This window comes from Elaeis guineensis, chromosome 4 (assembly GCF_000442705.2).
Source record: "Elaeis guineensis isolate ETL-2024a chromosome 4, EG11, whole genome shotgun sequence".
Taxonomy (NCBI): domain Eukaryota; kingdom Viridiplantae; phylum Streptophyta; class Magnoliopsida; order Arecales; family Arecaceae; genus Elaeis; species Elaeis guineensis.
In genome coordinates, this window is record NC_025996.2 from 107204377 (window position 1) to 107223195 (window position 18819).

The window sequence follows — 18819 nt, forward strand, 5'->3', positions numbered from 1 at the left end:
AAATCTCGTTGTCGAAGAAGCTCGGATATCGATGGAGTCCGGAAGGAGTTCGGAGAATAGTTGGTCACTGTAGAAAGTCGGCTAGCAGTGAGGCCTAGAGAGCCTTTGGAGCGGCACGGTAGATGGATGGAGAAGCTCATTGTCGGAGAAGTCCGGAAGCTCGGACAGCGGAGTGGTTCAGAGAGACGCCACACAAGGTCGGAAGCCGGAGAAGCTCTGAAAGGATCGGTCTTTTACAAACTTCGACCGGGGGGGGGGGTATTTTATATCCAACAATATATACTGCACTACCGTATATTTTCTTCAGGAACATGCACGAAAACACTATTGTACCATGATAAAAGTGAGAAAAAAAGGGTCTCAAAAGCTGTCTCAATATGGATATGTATCATACCAAACTAATTGTATAGTACCAAACAATTAAGGTACAAGTATGGTACCCAGTACCAAGATCACAGACCTTGCTTTCTAGCATGGTCATTGTTCGATACAAAGGATTTCTATGATGCCAACAATAATATGAAATCAATAGTCAATAATCATAATATGCTTACATTACTTTCTAGGAAGGAAAATTTACAAAATGCAAGACCTGCTGCTAATAATGGTTTCTTGCGAAAATTCAGGCCCCTCAAAAAGCTTGTCTAAGAAGTATATAAAATTATCAGATGATTGTATGTCATCCTTCTCACAAGGGCTATAATCCAGGTTTGCACAATTTAACAAAAAATTATACTACCTAATCAAAGCTTAAGAGAAGACATCATGCTTTTAGGATAAACACCATAACTTGTGAGGGAAAAAATGCATTCAGCCATCTTCAGATCATCTTGGCCAATGAAATGTACAGCATTGTAATGCCATTAGATACAATCCTATGGTTCTGAATAGCTCAAAATGCCCCAAAGCTTTAGTTTATTGACAATGAAGAAGCAATAAAGATATATACAACCAAGTCTTCCATAAGAACAAAACAAACTGAGATTAGTAATGAATACAAGAAGCAGCTTCATTGGAGCAAGCAAACTGATAGATTCTTATGGGTGTTTTTACCGGATGAGAAATGTTTTGTCAGTAAATTAAGCCTCATCCATCATACTACATAGGCTTTGCAGCTTATGTAGTCACATGGACTAAAAGAAAAGATATCATGCTCAAATCTTCTGCTATACTAGACATTTCCTAGACGAATATAAGAAGTCGCATGAATGATGAACCCAGCGAAATGCCCTTTATCTCCTTGCTGCAAAGGACCCGATACACCATCTACATGACAATAATACCCTGACATGAATACAAACTTTTAGTAGCTCGGGACATAAGTTCTAAAACAAAACAAATTTAACGTTATTCAGTCCAGTCCACTCCACCCCATGTGGTTGACTTAAACGAAAACATTCATGACCACGTCGATCAAAGGCTTATGATAGACTCTGTAGTCTTACTCAAAAATAAAAAAAATAAAGAAACCACCTTTCCATATTATAACAGCGGGACCTAAAATAAAAGGAAGCACATGAACAGAGGGCAGGGCCAAACCTGGTGCTTGTAAAGATCTTCATTAGATATGTCCTCGAGAGACAAGAAAACACCAAATCCAACAGGTCCGGGGGCAGCTTTACCCTGCCACCACCTTCGCTTCCGGCCCCAACCGTTTCGTCCACCTCTGTATCCAAACAAAGTATAGAAAGAACACAAGCAATTAGTTAACTTGCTATATATTAATAACGCCTTCGCTCACCTCCTCTTAGCACATAACTCTGTCACAGCGTACCCATTTTGTGGTTCTACGTGGTCTCTTCGTGACTTTTCCTTCCACTTTGACTGAAGTGGAGAAGAAGAAGGAAGAGGGGAGGAGGGTCAAGAGGAGCAGAAGATTAGAAAAATGGATCTCAAAACTCTTCTCAAGGAAGAAAGGAATCAGGAGCCGAAAAGAAGCTAAAAGGAGAGAGAGATGGGGTGGTTATGCCTTTGGGAATTTGAAACATGCTTCCCGGTGCTCGAGTCATGTTCATTAATTAAAGGTGGTAGAAGTATCGTCCCTTCAGTTCGTCTGACACCTCTACCGAGATGATCTCATACAATAAGATCCGTAGAAAGCATGGGACGATGGAATTCACTTTACACTTTTTGGGTCCTAAAGGAGACTATCATATTCCTTAACAACGAAGAAATTAATCAATTTTATGCGAAAAATATTATTTTTTTATTTTTTTTTGGTAATAAAAAAATAATAAAGAAATAGTATTCTTCGCATAAAATTGATTAATAATCGATTCAAGCAGCCAAGTAATTTGCCAGCTTTGGTTTTTTTTTTTTTTTTTTTTGGTAGTAGCCAGCTTAGTTCAATCTGACTACCTGATTCAATCTAGTGGATCAAATGGGGCTGAACTATGAACTTTGCCAACTCGAATCCGACTCGTGCACAATTAATCTGGACTGGACCGGCCCATCTAATATGACCCTAATGGAACCTAATTGTGTTTGAAAGCATGGTTTTGCTTGGGACATGCAGTAAATTTTTTCCTAGATTTTTTAGCTACAGGTAACTCTAGTACAAAAACTTCGGATGGTCTCGGGGTACTTAGACTACTCTGGGTTTTATAGTGCTACTAATTTTTTATCCCATATGTTGCACGTGGATTATAAAATCACATCATTGATTATATGATAAAAAATAATTTATTAAAAATATTTTAGATGAATAGTTAGAGCATGTCCATTCATATTCTGAAGATGCAGACTTTAATCACTTAATTAAATAGACATAAGTTGATTTCATTACCATCTATTAATGATATTGTTGGTGCAAAAATCCGCTTGCGCCGGAGAAGCTGGAGTCGGAGAAGTCGCGGTCGCCGCCGGGACTTGCAAAGAAAGTCTAAACCGGAGGTGGGGTTGCTCCGGCAAGACCCTCCGACGCTCAAGTCAGTTCTCTGCCTCAACAAGAATGGAGTGCTCGAACGGAGAATTTAGCAGAGTTTTTAGATAAGAAATGAGCTTATAGAATAACGTATCTGGGTCTCCCCTTTTATAGGCGGAGGAGGCAACGGATTGATGGTGACGTTTGTAACCGTCTGGCAGTGAGCCGCCCATGGTCAGGGGAATTTATTGCGAAGGGTAGCGGAGGAGACTCGTGGCTATTGCTATGGCCTGCCACGTAGAGCCTGTTGCAGGTAGTGGAGCGGCGTCCGTTGCCGCTAGCTGTCAGGGAGTAGTGGAGCCGCGCAGCACCTGCCGCAGGGAGCGAAGCAGAATCGTGGCCGTTGTCACAGCCTGTCAGAGAGTAGTGGGTCCGCCGCAGGGAGTGATGGAGCCGCACGGAATCCGCTACAGGAAGTGGAACAGGATCATGGTTGTTATTGTGACCTGTTTGGGGGTGCGGATCTGTCGGTTGCAGCTCGGCAGCGATCGGAGTCTGGCCTCTATAGAGGCCTGGGCGGAGTCCTCCTTACGGTTGGGGTCGTGGGTGGAGCCCGGCTTCCTTGAAAATCCGGGAGGAACCCTCTCGGATCTGAAGTTGCGGGCAGAGCCCGGCTCCTATAGGAGTCCGGGCGGAGTCCCCTGCAATCAAAATCAGATGCGGAGTCCGACTCCCGTAGGAGTCCGGACGAGGTCTGCTTGTAGTCGAGGATGAAGTTCGGCTCCCGTAGGAGTCCGGACGAGGCTTACCAGCAATTGACGTTGAAGTCGGAGCCCGGTTCCCGTAAGAGCCCGGGCGGAGTACACTTGTTGCTGAAGTTATCGGCGGAGTCCGGCTCTCGTAGGAGTCCGGACGCAGTCTGTCCGCAGCCGTTGGAGTCGGGGACGAAGTTCGGCTCCCGTAGGAGTCCGGGCGAAGTCTCCCTGCAATCAAAGTTAAAGGTGAAATCCGGCTCCCGTAGGAGTCCGGACGGGACTTACCAGCAGTTGACGTTGAGGTCGGAGCCCGGCTCCCGTAAGAGTCCGGGCAGAGTGCACTTGCTGCTGGGGTTATCGGCGGAGTCCGGCTCCCGTAGGAGTCCAGACGAAGTCTGTCTTGCCGTCGTTGGAGTCGTCGGCGGGGCCCGGCTCCCGTAGGAGTCCGGGCGAAGTCCTCCTGCAATCAAGGTTAAAGGTGAAGTCCGGCTCCCGTAGGAGTCCGGACGGGGCTTACCAGCAGTTGACGTTGAGGTCGGAGCCCGACTCCCGTAAGAGTCCGGGCGGAGTGCACTTGCTGCTGGGGTTATCGGCGGAATCCGGCTCCCGTAGGAGTCCGGACGAAGTCTGTCTTGCCGTTGTTGGAGTCGTCGGCGGGGCCCGGCTCCTGTAGGAGTCCGGGCGAAGTCTCCCTGCAATCAAAGTTAAAGGTGAAGTCCGGCTCCCGTAGGAGTCCGGACGGGGCTTACCAGCAGTTGACGTTGAGGTCGGAGCCCGGCTCCCGTAAGAGTCCGGGCGGAGTGCACTTGCTGCTGGGGTTATCGGCGGAGTCCGGCCCCCGTAGGAGTCCGGACGAAGTCTGTCTTGCCATCGTTGGAGTCGTCGGCGGGGCCCGGCTCCCGTAGGAGTCCGGACGAGGCCTTCCTTGTAGCTGAAGTTAAAGGTGAAGTCCGACTCCCGTAGGAGTCCGGACGGGGCTTACCAGCAGTTGACGTTGAGGTCGGAACCCGGCTCCCGTAAGAGTCCGGGCGGAGTGCACTTGCTGCTGGGGTTATCGGCGGAGTCCGGCTCCCGTAGGAGTCCGGACGAAGTCTGTCTTGCCGTCGTTGGAGTCGTAGGCGGGGCCCGGCTCTCGTAGGAGTTCGGACGAGGCCTTCCTTGTAGCTGAAGTTGTTGGTCGTCGAGGATGAAGCCCGGCTCCCGTGGGAGTTCGGGCGGAGCCCTTTGAGGTTGGCCTTGTTGGCGGAGCCATCGATTCCGTGGAGGACTTCGGCTGGGGGTATTTTACACCCAACAGATATAATGCTTGCATTTAATACTGGAAGAATGGTTAGATATGAGAGTCCTGATACGTAGCATATGAAAAATTGATTTTGATCCACATAACATTCATGGATGAAAATTTACTACTGATGTGAACAGCTTATTTGACCATTCTATTTTCTCTCATTTTTTGATTTCAATATCATCCATTAATGACATGATGCTTGTATTTAATACTGAAAGAATGGTTAGATAGAAGAGTCCTGATAAGTAGCATATAAAAAATTGATTTTGATCCATATGGCATTCATGGATGAAAATTTGCTGCTGACATAGCTTACTTGACCATTTCATTTTCTCTTACTTTCTGCTTTCATATATATATATATATATATACACACACACACACACACATATATATATATATACACACATATATACATATATATATATATATATATATATATATATATATATATATATATATATATACATATATATATATATATATATATATATATTACTTGACCATTTCATTTTCTCTTACTTTCTGCTTTCATATATATATATATATATATATATATATATATATATATATATATATATATATATATATATGTATATATGTGTATATATATATATATGTGTGTGTGTGTGTGTATATATATATATATATGTGTGTGTGTGTGTGTGTGCGCGCGCGCGCGCACACATATATTAGATTACTCATATTTTGTGATAAAAATTTATAATTTATCTATGAAACCTATGAACTTGCATTTAGTTATTTAGAATGAGAATCATGTCCAATGCTGGATCATCATGAGAGCAGCTGAATCGATGCAGTGGTTGCTATTATCAATATGGGTAAATAAGAGTTAATTAAAAAGTCTTATTACTCATTTGGTTTATAAAAAGAAATTTTTTCAGAAATCAACTTCGCAAGGAGTAATTTTTTAGAAAGTTACTTTCTAAGAGTATAATTTTGATATATTTGATTGATTATGAAAATGTGGTTTATTTCAGAATAGCTTATATTTAGTTAAGCATATATTTTTTAAAAAAAATTATATAAAATAATTATTATATCTTTAATAAATATAAGATCATATTTTTTTGCTCATAAATTTTGTATAAATAATAATATTATATTATATTAATATTAATATAATAATATTATATTATAATATAATATTAAATCATAATAATTTATTATATATCAACCATACCATAGCTGATCCTGAAAAGTAAAATACTGCTCAACATAGAAGAGATTGAAAGGTTTATTAAGCATGAAAACAAAAAAAATTCCATTACACATGGCATTCTGAAGCTATATGATGGATGATCTCATCCATGAGTGTAAATAATTTTCTATTACTCATAAAATATGATTTTTATTTAAAAGACAAGTTTGGAGGAAGCACTATGACAAAGTTAAAGTGGTTGACAATCAAATTTGATACCTACAAGAAATACCTTAATCATAAGATCAAACAATATCTAAAAGAGATATCAAATATAATAAGAAAATTGAAGCAAGCTAGCCAAGTCCTCACAAATGAGTAGTCAGTTCAAGCTTTAATCTGATCTCTTTCTGATAGCAAGGAGTATTGCAGCTTGTCTTCGATGAGGTAGTCGGCTGGAAGCCGAGTTGTTGCGCATGAGTACCAAGCGGTAGAAAACCTACAAAAGAAGTCCACTTGCAAGAAGTTATCCGATGGGGGACCCTTTGATACTTAAATTAGCTGGAGAAAGGGAACGGTTAGAGAGCCAAAATGAGAGCTCAAAATAGCAAAGTATTGTCCAGCTTGATTTTGCATGTCTGGTCCCCTTTGCTTACCAATATTTATAAGGCTAGGAAAGTTGTTACTATGCAACCCCTATCCCTGAATACTCGGAACATGGGAGTTATGAAATTTAATAGACGGTTACCTTATTAACTGCCGTTAAAGCCGAGTAATGGGTTGCTCGTGGGCGACTATTGCGTTCCACATCCACATGTAGTTAATGCTCATGTCAAGTAACTAGGCATCATGCCTCTAATATCGATAATCAAGTCGGCCGCAAATCGAGGAGAGCATTTCGCTTACTAGCAGTTCTAGATTTTGATTAGCAGATAATACTGGAGAGCTAGGTCAGTCATGGACCGATATAATATTTAACTCAGATAATAATAATCTGCTGCCATATGTTCAGGTGATGATGGGGTTGGACTTATGGTGAGGTCGGACTTATGATGAGGTCGGTCTTCTTAGCTGTCAGCATTTTAATGAGATCGGCTACCTGATGAGGTTGGCTTTTTGATGATCTCGATCTTTTGATTAGATGGGCCTTCTAATGAGATCAGTCTTCTGATGAGATCAGCCTTCTGATGAGATCGATTTTTTAATAACCTCAGTCTTTTGATAAAGTCGGTTCAGCTTAGTCGGTAGAACTTAGTCAGTCAAGTAACGAGGATCTACTTTAATACTTTTCCTCCAACTCTCAAGTCTGATTATGTAGCCTTAATCAGACGAAAGGAGTTATCCGACATGCAGATCGAGTTGCTTTGTCTGAGGATCTTCATCTCTGAAAGTCATATATAGCCATCCTGTCATTTTGAGGAGAGAGTCATTGTTTTGTAGAATATCTCATCGAATTTGAAGCATAGTTGTTGCATCGGAATATAGTCATAGATCATTCCGTCAAATCGAAACATAGTCATAGATCATTTATCGTAGATCATTCCATTGAATTGGAACTTAGTCATAGATCATTCCGTCGAATCGAAATATAGTTGATCAGAGAAAGTTTTATTTCGGATCATTGGATCTTTGGTCAGTCAGGAACAAGCCAACTAACCACAACTTTGTTCGCCTGAGCCTATGTGCAAACCATAGCTTATATACTTGCAACCCTTGGGTCATAGTCGGTATGCTTGTGGTTGTCAAAACTTATGGCTCCGTTAATCGGGTATCAGCCAAAAAATATTTTATCAGGTACTAGTCGATGATGCAATTATTTGGTCGGGTGCCAAGCGATCAAGTTGCTTGATAAATTTTTGAGTATTTAAACTGTTCGGCATAGAGTTGTAGAATATATGGAGTTTGGACTCCTCATAGATTTTTCTTGAAGAGAATGATGTCATCATTTGGGAGAGCTTTCCTAGTCATCTACCTCCCATAGTCTCAGTCCTGTCGAGATCATAATCGATTCATCGTTTGGAGGAGCTTTCCGAATCGTCTGCCCCCAGAGTCTCGATCCCGTCGAGATCATGTTGATCACATATGCCATAAGTTGAGTGTGAGTTTCTTCCTTGGGATGCGGCTGTGGTTGAGGATCAGCAGGCAGCTGCACAGATCAGTCCCATAGGTATTTTTTGAGATATCCCTGCCTTATGAGGGCCTTTCACCGACTGGGGTCATCGAAGGTAGTTCTCCCCCTCTATCTCCATAAGAATCTCTGCACAAGGAGTGGTTAAAGGAGTGTAAGAATTATACCTACAGTCGAAGTTTTTAGGCTTCAGACTTGATCAGGAAGGTGGAGCCTCATTCTTAGTGCAGGTTCGGTTGGGCCCCGTAGAAGTTTCTTCCTTCTTGACTTTTTCTTCTAACTTTTTCCCTCGAATTGGTGCCGATTAGTTGCACCCTCCATGATGCGAATGTATTTTTGCACATGCTCAAGGAGCTCGGTGTATGTCTGGGTCCTTTCAAAAACTGGCAAAGTTCCCACTAGCAGTCTCACTCTAGTTTTGGGTTACATCGATTATGGATCGATGTCCCATATGACAAGTCGGTAGATAGCCGAACTGATCATAATGCTTTATCAAGAGTCAATTCAAATTAGCTCAGATCAATGTTTAGTTGAGCTGAGTTGAACCAAATCGGCATTCAACTGATCTGACCCAGAAGTAGACTTTGATTCTCGATGATTCTCCTGATATTGCCATGTGTCAGAGATGGCTTTCTAAAAGATTGTCCTTCAGCTTTCTGGTGAGATTTGTTGAAGGGAAGGAGACTGTCAGTTTCCAAAAGCTACACATGGAGCGTGCTGGGAGTCAGGATGTGGTGACCATCGAACGGGTCGATAACTTGTCCGACAAAAATATCGAGTTGAATAGCGGGACAAAGAATGGAACTGGTGAGTGTGCCAGGAAGGTGCATCATGTGGTGCCAGCTCTTTCGATCGCTGTTGCTGTTGCTGCATCTGTTGGAGACTATGGATAACCTTCGTTAATGTTTTAACTTGCTGCACCAAGATAGTAAATTATTGTTGATCCACTGTAACCATTGATTGTGAAGCACTAGGCTCCTCGAGGGTCACTGGAGGTGCATCACGTCATGATGAGTATTGAGTAGAGCTTGTAGAAGCATGCTAGGCTCTCATCTTGGCCATTGTGGTTCTTGGAAGAATATTCTTTTCTCTCCCTACCTAACACCCCAAACCGTTGCCTGAGTATCGAGCGGCAGGAAACCTACAAAAGAAGTCCACTTACCGAAAGTTATCCGACGGAAGATCCTCCGATGCTTAAGTTAGCTGGAGAAAGAAAACAGCTAAAGAGCCAAAATGAGAGTTCAAAATAGTAGAATGTTGCCCAGCTTGATTTTGCATACCTGATCCTCCATTGCTTATCGATATTTGTAGGGCTAGAAAAGCCATTACCATGCAACCCTCATCCCTGAATACTCAGAATGTGGGATTTATGGTATTTAATGGGCGGTTACCTTATTAATTGCCATTAAGATTGAGTAATAGGTCGCTCGTGGAGGACTATTGCACTCCACATCCACATGTACTTAATGCTCATGTTGAGTAACTAGGCATCATGCCTTTGATGTCGATAATCAGGTCGGCTGCAAACCAAGGTTAGTTTTTGCTTACTAGTAGTTTTAGATTAAGTTGATTAGGAAATAATACTGGAGAGGCAAGTTGGTCATGGGTCGATGTAATATTTAACTTAGATAATAATAATCTGCTATCATGTGTCTAGGTGATGATACGGTCGGACTTATAATGAGGTTGGTCTTCTTAGCTGTCCCCCTTTTGATAAGGTTCATCTCTTGATGAGGTCAGCTTTCTGATGACCTCAATCTTCTGATGAGGTCGGCTGATAAGTCATATATTTTTATATTTATTTTAGGTATCTTTGATAATTAATGGTGCTAACATCTTCTAAAAAATCTAATTTTATAATTAAATTGACTTTTCTTACAAAAATAAATAATTTCAAAAAATATGAAATTAAAGTATATTTATGAAAAATAGATATCGAACTGATTGATCAATTTAAGCATCAAATAATTTCACACTCATTAAAAATTTAATAAAAAATTTAATTTTTATTTTTTTTCTAATTTTGTAGGAACAAAATCCGAGCAAAATCAAGCAAAAATATCCAAAAATTAATTTTAAAAAGCCTTTGGTGCACGGTGGACCGGTCGCTCGATCTATGAGCAGTACACAGAATAGGGCATGGCTCACAATGCAGTTCATGAGCCACGGCATGCCAGGTGTACATGCGGTGTAGGGGAATAATGCCATCAATCTTTATTGTGGTCCACAGGTGAGCGGGCTAATTTGCGCTGATCAATGATTGAGGCTGGATTTTGCATGGGATCGAATGGCTAGCATAGCTCAATTCTATATACTTTGATGGTGGCCCACTCTAAGTGCGTAATTCGATGGCTTCAAGCAATCCTGAGCGAGATCGGATGGTTTTGGTCATTGTCGTTGGGAGAACTAAAGCTGATTTGTGCTGATCAACAGCCCAAATCAAATATGATGAGTGATTGGATGGCTGATATCATTTCTGACTATGATAAGGATATAAGCAGTAATTTTTGATGAGATCTCGTGCATCCAAACACAATCCGATGGCCAGAAATGCAAGATGTAGGTTGAACACATTTTGGAGGGATTTTGGGACTCCATTTTCTACCAAAAAAAAATGAAAAATTCATCTATAAATAAGAGGATCTAGGAACAAGAGAAAAAATAAAAAAATATTAAAAAAATAAAAAAATAAAAAAAATTAAGAGAAGTGTAGGGATCCAAAGAGAAGAAGGAGAGAAGCTAGTTCACTCCACGGAGTATGAAGGAAGAAGGAGAGGTCGTCAATCATCTTTCCAACGAGGCTGCATCGATCAACTTCAGATCTTTGTTATAGTTTTATTTTATTATTTTTTTTAATTTTTTTAATTAAACTTTACTTTCAATTAATGTAAAATTTATTTTTATTATACTTTTAAATTTTTGCTCTTTATTTTATTGCAAGTAGATGCTAAGATCAGTTAGTAGATTTTAGTATCAATTTATTTTTATGCTCTTTAAATTTTTTTTTTATTTTTATTATAAGTAGAAGCTAGATAGTAGATCTTAGTACTAGATTTATTTTTTATATTTTTAATTTTTAATTTTTGACTTAAATTATTTTTTTAATTTTTTTTCTTTTATAAAATCAAAGATTTCAAATCAAAACATTACCTTCTCTGTGGATTCGATCTGACTTGCTACTCTTTACATATTTTTAATTTTTATTGAAGTCAAATTTAATTTGATAATCATGGTGTTCTAACAACAACATCACAATATTATCAATTTTTAGTGTCGTTGCCGGGGAGGGCACCAATTTTAACATTTGATTTCCTTGATTTTCTTATGAATATAGCTTACTAATTTTTTTTGATTTTTGATTTTTTTTGCAAAAAAAAAAGGAAAAAAAAGAAGGGTGAAATATTTCAAGTTGGTGAGATCAATCCTAACCTTAAACTATTTTTTTAGTATTAATTATTATTATTTTTTAAAATTAACATAAAATTTATCCACATAAACATAATAAAAATTACATGACAAGAGTAGAAACTTAATTTTTTAGAAGCATTCATTATCTTAGATTTACTTTTGATGATCGCTGGAGACAAGATAAACTTTCAAATTTGATTAATTTTATGCGTATAATTTAGTTGCATAAAACTCCTTGTTTGAAATTGGTTGTGCATATTTATCTCAAATTAGCTTAAGGGCAACACCGATTAACAAGATAAGATGGAGATTTCATCACCTTTTCTTAGTCTAAAAATAACCAACCAACATCCATCATTAACCCAAGCCTAATTAAAATTCAGTAGATATTGACCCCTAAGATCAATTGAGTTCAGTTAGAGTATTATGGTGAAGTCAAGTACAAAGTAAGTTTGGACTCACCCCTAAAACTAGTGTCTAAGGTAAGAGATTATAAAGGCTAAGCCTAAGTAAACTCGTGGTTATTTAATTGGTTCCATTAGCTTACCTAGCCAATCCAATTGGTGTCTAAGATAAGCAATGGGGGGACTCCTACAACCCCACTTCTTATCTGGCTAGTTGAAAGAAATGAGAATAGATCCAACTTGCATCTAGGCTGAGCCACTCTACATCGAATTGTTAGGTCTAAGAAACCCATAGGTGTCCTAGATTTAATTGCTTGCTAACTTGATTGTAATTAATACTTAATCATAACTAATTCTTCTCATCTATCGTCTCTAGGTCTAGGGCTTTCTTAAGGTTCTCACCTTTAGAACTTCTCTCTTTCTTCCTTTTTTCCTTTCTTTCTCTCTCTTCTTTAAAAAAAAATCTGAACCACACACATTAGTGTTTGCACTAGTTTGTGCACGATAGGAGATCTCTTTATCCTGATCTAGTTGAATCTAATCCTAAAATTGAACGGCTGATCTACATTAAACCTGAAAATCGAATGGCTAAAAACCCTAGAGAACCACTTAGGCAGATAAAGGAATATTTTATTCTTTTCACCTATAACCCATCGACTTGTATCTACTTACCTGATATTCCTATAAGTCATTATGAGATCAAATCGACTACAATCTAGATGCTCCCATCTTTCTATGGGAACACCAACAAAGATCCTTACAAGCATCTAGATGAGTTTTTAAAAATCTGTTTCATGATGAAGATTTAAAATTTTACTGATGATGCACTTAGACTGACCCTATTCTCCTTATCACTTAAGGATAAAGCCAAGTACTGGCTTGGCATAATAGAGAGATTGATAGAACTTGGGATAAAATGTAGCATGAGTTTCTTAAGAAATTCTATCCCATAAGTCGAACCAACACCATGAGGTGAGCTATCACTAGATTTACTCAACTTCTAGAAAAATAAATTCACAAGTCATGGGAGACACTTAAGGAACTTCTTAAAAAATACCCACATCATGGTCTATCTAAGTGGCAAATTGTTTAAGCCTTTTATGAGGGTTTAGGTGACCAGTATAGATAGATGGTTGATGCATCTTATGGAGGTGCATGCATGAGTAAGAGTGAGGATGAACCCTATACCTTGTTTGAAATCTTGAGTGAAAACTCGATCAACCATGCTTCATTATCTTTCTATGAAAGATTGATCTCTCACCAAAAGCGGGCAAAAATTTTTGAGATCAAACAAACAGACTCTAGTTCTAAGGTTGACTTGAACCTAATAGCTCAAAAATTAGATAAAATCGATCTTCTTGCCCAAAAGTTAGATCAATTCCTAACCCTAGATCAACAATCTTCTGCGCAATACACACCACCTTTCAATTATCAGGAGATCTGTTCTATCTATGCTAGTCTAGCCTATCATATGAGTGAATATCCTACGACTACACAGTTTCTATCTTTTATCCAAGAATAAGTTCAAGCTGCCGAAAGTTACTCCAACAATGTCAAAGACCTATTCTTAAATACATATAATCTAGGTTGAAGGAACTACCCCAATTTTTTTTGGAGACTCCAACAGACTCAGGCTCATATCCAAATTCCTCCTATGTCAAACTTCCAAAATAAGCTCCAGTACCAGAATTATGCCTATAATAGAGGTCAGCCTATCCAGCCACCATATCACAATCAATCATCATACCCACCTCCTCAATAGATCAATCTAGCCGATGATAGGTTTAATCAACTCCAACAATTGATTATGATCCAATAGCAATCTATCACCAGATTAGAAGTACAAGTAGGACAGTTAGCTGAGTCTACCATGAAGAGAGAACCAGGTCAACTGCCAAGCCAACCGATACCAAATCTCAAGAACAACCTATCCACCCACCAACCATCTGGACCTCATCATCAATCCAATGTCTCACCTAAGAATCTCCAATTTGAGAATGTCAAAGTAATTTTTGAGTTTAGAAATGGTTGGATTCTTAAGGACCCATATCAAGACCAGGTGAGAGAGGCTAGTACTGATGCTAGCCAAAATGAGAACTTGGAGGACGAGGTTAGTATTGAGACTAATCCAATGGAAGAACCTAAGCCCAAAACTGATACTGATGCTGGTTGTAATCTAAGTAAAGAAGACAAAGAAAAGAAGAGAGCGGATGAGTTACCCGAGATGTATAAATCAAGAGTCCCATTCCCTTCAACCCTAGAAGCCGGTTCTTTTCATAAAAAGCAAGGAGCATACAGTGAAGAACTAATAGAATTGTTTAAGTAAGTTCACATTAATCTATCCCTCCTCGATGTGATTCAACATGTTCCGACTTGCGCTAAATTTTTTAAGAAACTTTGCATCCAAAAGGGTGAGTCACAAACCACAAAGAGAATTATGCTATCTGAGGATGTTAGTGCAGTCCTGTTGAATCCATTACTTCAAATAATGAAAGACCCTGGTGCTCCTTTGATTTTATGTATTATAGGAGGTATCATCTTTGACCGAGCCTTATTAGACTTAGGAGCTAGTGTGAACCTACTTTCAATCTCGATTTATGAATAGTTTGGGATAGGAGAACTGAAACCCACATCGATTATTTTGTAACTAGCTGATAGATCTGTAAAGATGCCATGTGGTCTGATTGAGGATGTCATAGTCAAAGTAAATACATATTATTTTTTAGTAGACTTTCTCATACTTGATATGGAACCATCCCAAGAGCTAAATTAGAATTCTATAATTCTAGGTCATCCATTCCTAGCTACTGCCAATGCCATATCAATTATAAAATAGGAGCCATGAACATTTCTTTTGGAGATCAAAAGGTGAGAATCAATATTTTTAATACCTCAAAATATGCTCAAAAGGAGGAAAGCTGTTCTGTAATTGATCTGATAGATTAGATAGTTGAAATCGATTCCTCCTTAGATTTAATGGAAGATGATTTTCTGGATGAGTCCATTGAAGAAATCCAAAATCAGGAGGTGAATGCCTTGCTTGATTCACCTCATTCATCACATTCACTACCTTGGTCAATGAGAATTGAGCCCTTACCTAAGCTACAAACTGAACCACTACATCCTTCAATTCAGGCCCCACCATAACTTGAATTGAAATCTTTGCTTGAATCACTTAAGTACATGTTTTTAGGACTTGAGAAAACTATCAGTAATCATTGCTTCTAACCTAACCCTGAGCAGGAAGACTAATTGTTGAATGTGTTGAAAACACATAGAGAGGCCATAGGTTGGACTGTTGTTGATTTAAAAGGTATTAGTCCATCAATATGCATGCACCATATTTATACAGAAGATAATACCAAACCAATCTGAGAGATGAAAAGACAACTCAACCTGAATATGCAGGATGTAGTCAAAAAGGAGGTAATTAAATGGTTAGATGCTGATATCATTTATCTTATTTCTGACAGCCACTGGGTGCGTCCCACTCAAGTTGTTCCAAAGAAATCTGAACTCACGGTTGTCCACACCGACCATGGAGATCTAGTGCCAACATGACTTTTTACTGGGTGGCATGTCTGTATAGATTATAGAAAATTCAACGCAGCTACCTGTAAAGATCATTTTTCCTTATCCTTTATTGACCAAATCTTGGAAAGACTAGCTAGCTAACAATATTTCTGCTTTTTAGACAGATACTTAGGATACAATTAGGTAGCCATCTATCTAGGAGATCAGGAAAAGACCACCTTCACATGCCCCTATGGAACCTTTGCTTTTCATAGAATGCCTTTCAGAATGTGTAATGCACCCGCGACCTTTCAAAGGTGCATGATGTCAATATTTTTGGATATGGTAGAAGATTTTTTAGAGATTTTTATGGTTGATTTTTCAGTCTTTGAAGAATCCTTTGAAAGTTGTCTCAACAATTTGAAGAGAATGTTAAAATGATTCATTGATACCAATCTAGTTTTAAGCTAGGAGAAGAGCCATTTCATGGTTCAAGAAGGAATCATTTTAGGGCATATTGTATCAAAAAGAGGATTGAGGTTGATAGAGCAAAGGTTGAACTGATTTCTAAACTTCTTTCACCCACTTCTGTCAAACAAATCTGATCTTTCCTTGACCATGTAGGATTCTACTGTCGCTTCATTAAAGACTTTTCTAAAACATCCCATCCTTTGTATAATCTGCTCACTAAAGATGTTCTTTTTAAATTTGATGAAGAATGTCTTAAGTTTTATGAGTTTTCAAAGAAGCTATATCCAAAGCTTCAATCATCCAACCCCCAGACTGGTCACTACCTTTTGAGATCATGTGCGATGCTTCAGATTTTGCTATAGGAGCTATCTTAGGCCAAAGGGTAAACAAATATCCTATAGTGATTTATTATACCAGTAGAACTCTGAATGAAGCTCAAATGAATTATACCATAACTGAGAAAGAGTTACTAGTTATAGTGTTTGTCGTAGAGAAATTTCGATCATACCTGTTAGGATCAAAAATTATGATTTATTCGGATCATGCGACTTTGAGATACCTGCTCTCAAAGAAAGATGCTAAACCATGATTGATTAGATGGATCTTGCTACTACAAGAATTTGATATTGAAATTTAAAAAAAAAAGATCTAAAAATATTGTAGTAGATCTCCTGTCTAGGATCCTAGTTGAAGATTGTGAACCTATATCAATTGGGGAATCTTTTTCGAATGAGTAACTTCTAGTAGTTTCACATACAAAGGTCCCTTGATATGCAGATATTGTGAATTATTTAGCAGTTGGATGAATTTCTGATGGCTGGTCTAAGAATGAAAAAAATCGATTCTTTGCTCAAATCAAGTATTATTTTTGGAAAGATCCTAAATTTTTTTGAATTTGTGCTGATCAGATCATTCATAGGTGTATTTCTGAATCTGAACAATTGAGTATCTTACAATTCTGTCATACTTTTACTTACGGAGGATATTTTTGTAGATGAAAAATTATGGCCAAAGTATTGCAAAGTGATTTTTACTGGTCCACATTGTTTAAGGATGCTTATACTTTTAGTCAGAAATGTCTTAGGTGTCAAGCTTTAGGAAATATTTCAAAGAAAGATATGATACCTTTGAACCCCATCTTGATAGTTGAAATTTTTGATATTTGGAGAATTAATTTCATAGGACCCTTTCCACCTTCCAATAGTTTTGAATACATTTTGGTGGCTGTCGATTATGTTTCTAAATAGATTAAGGCAACGGCAACATGAACCAATGATTATAAGACAGTCATAAAATTTATTCAAAAAAATATCCTTTCTAGGTTCGGATTTCTACGTGCTATCATTAGCGACGGACGTACCCACTTCATAAATTATCAGTTCCTAATACTACTACAAAAATATGGGGTCACACATAAGATAGCTACACCATACCACCCATAAATAAGTAGCCAAGTAGAAATATCCAATAGAGAGATCAAGAATATCCTGCAAAAGACTATTAGGCCCAATCGTAGAGATTGGTCAGATCGATTAGATAATATATTATGGGCCTATAGGATAGCTTATAAAAATTCTATTGGAATATCTCCCTACATATTGATCTATGGAAAAGCATGTCATCTTCTGGTAGAACTTGAACACAAAGCATATTGGGCAATCAAGCAACTTAATTTTGATTTGAAATAAGCTGGTTCCAATCAGATGTTGCAACTGAGTGAATTAGATGAATTGAGATGAGAGGCTTATAAAAATTCATGAATTTATAAAAAAAATAAAAGCCTTTTATGACAAACACATTTCAAGAAAAACCTTCAAGCCAAATCAATAAGTCTGATTATTTAATTCAAGACTAAAATTATTTTCAAAAAAAATTAAGATCTAGATGGGATGGACCTTACATTGTAAATCAATTATTCCCACATGGTACAATCAAACTTTATGATCCTAAATCTAAAAATATTTTTAAGGTAAATGGTCAAAGATTGAAACCATATATTGAAGGGATGCCACTAAATCGAACCATTAATCAAGTAGTATTAACATACCCATATTGAACTGAGCTGTATTGTGTCTAGTTGAAGACAGTAAACTTAACACTTGTTGGGAGGCAATCCAATATTTTTTTTTATTTTAAAAAAAAATACAGCCTTTATATCGATGATGAGCGCCTCTTCTCAGGTTGTTTCTCTCCCTATACCTTTCATTTTATTCTCATGGTTTGAATTTATTTTTTTAATTTATTTATACCATTAGGGATAATAGCATTTAGGTTGGAGGGTAGAAAAATCTCTTGAATTTTTTTTAAAAAAAAGAAAGAAAAAGAATTGAAAGTATTTTGGAAAATTTCTTTTAAACCATGTGTCAGGAGAGAAAATCCTAAGCTAAATAGACTAAGAAAAAATAATAATCATAAAAAAATATTTGCTAATGATTTTAGTGAGTTAAGGAGTAGATTAGTTGGTTAGTCTTTTAGCAATCTACTTAGGTCACCTAAAGGCTATCAGCACGTTTAATTGCATATGCACATTAACAAGGCAAAGTAGGTGTTGATTGTAAGGCCAACTGAAGCTTCAATTATCATTTAAAATTGATGATTGATATACACCCCAATTAAAAAAACTTGAATTTGAGAAAAGAGCTATCTGTCTAAAATAAAAGTGTAAAACATAGAGTATATATAGATTACCCTAAACTTAGTAACCGAGTCTCTACACCTAAGTCAAGTGTGGAGTTTTGCATCAAACAGTAGAGGGAAGGCCAGGATGCTCAGCACTAAAAAAAAAAAAAGAGAGAAGCAGTGTGAAAGCTACCTTAGTTCACGAGCT

The 18819-nt window shown here is 38.1% G+C and overlaps 1 protein-coding gene across 1 annotated transcript in view; it reads right to left on the reverse strand.

Moving 5' to 3' along the window:
• The window catches only part of LOC105032849 (uncharacterized ATP-dependent helicase C29A10.10c-like), a 57376-nt gene extending 55598 nt beyond the window's left edge, over positions 1-1778 (reverse strand). The window contains exons 1-2 of the mRNA XM_073256161.1: positions 1768-1778; positions 1540-1666 (exon numbers count right to left, since the gene is read on the reverse strand). Of these exons, the coding sequence (XP_073112262.1) occupies positions 1540-1666; positions 1768-1778 (138 nt within the window). The remainder of the gene's footprint in view (positions 1-1539; positions 1667-1767) is intronic.
• Positions 1779-18819: the final 17041 nt, after the last annotated feature.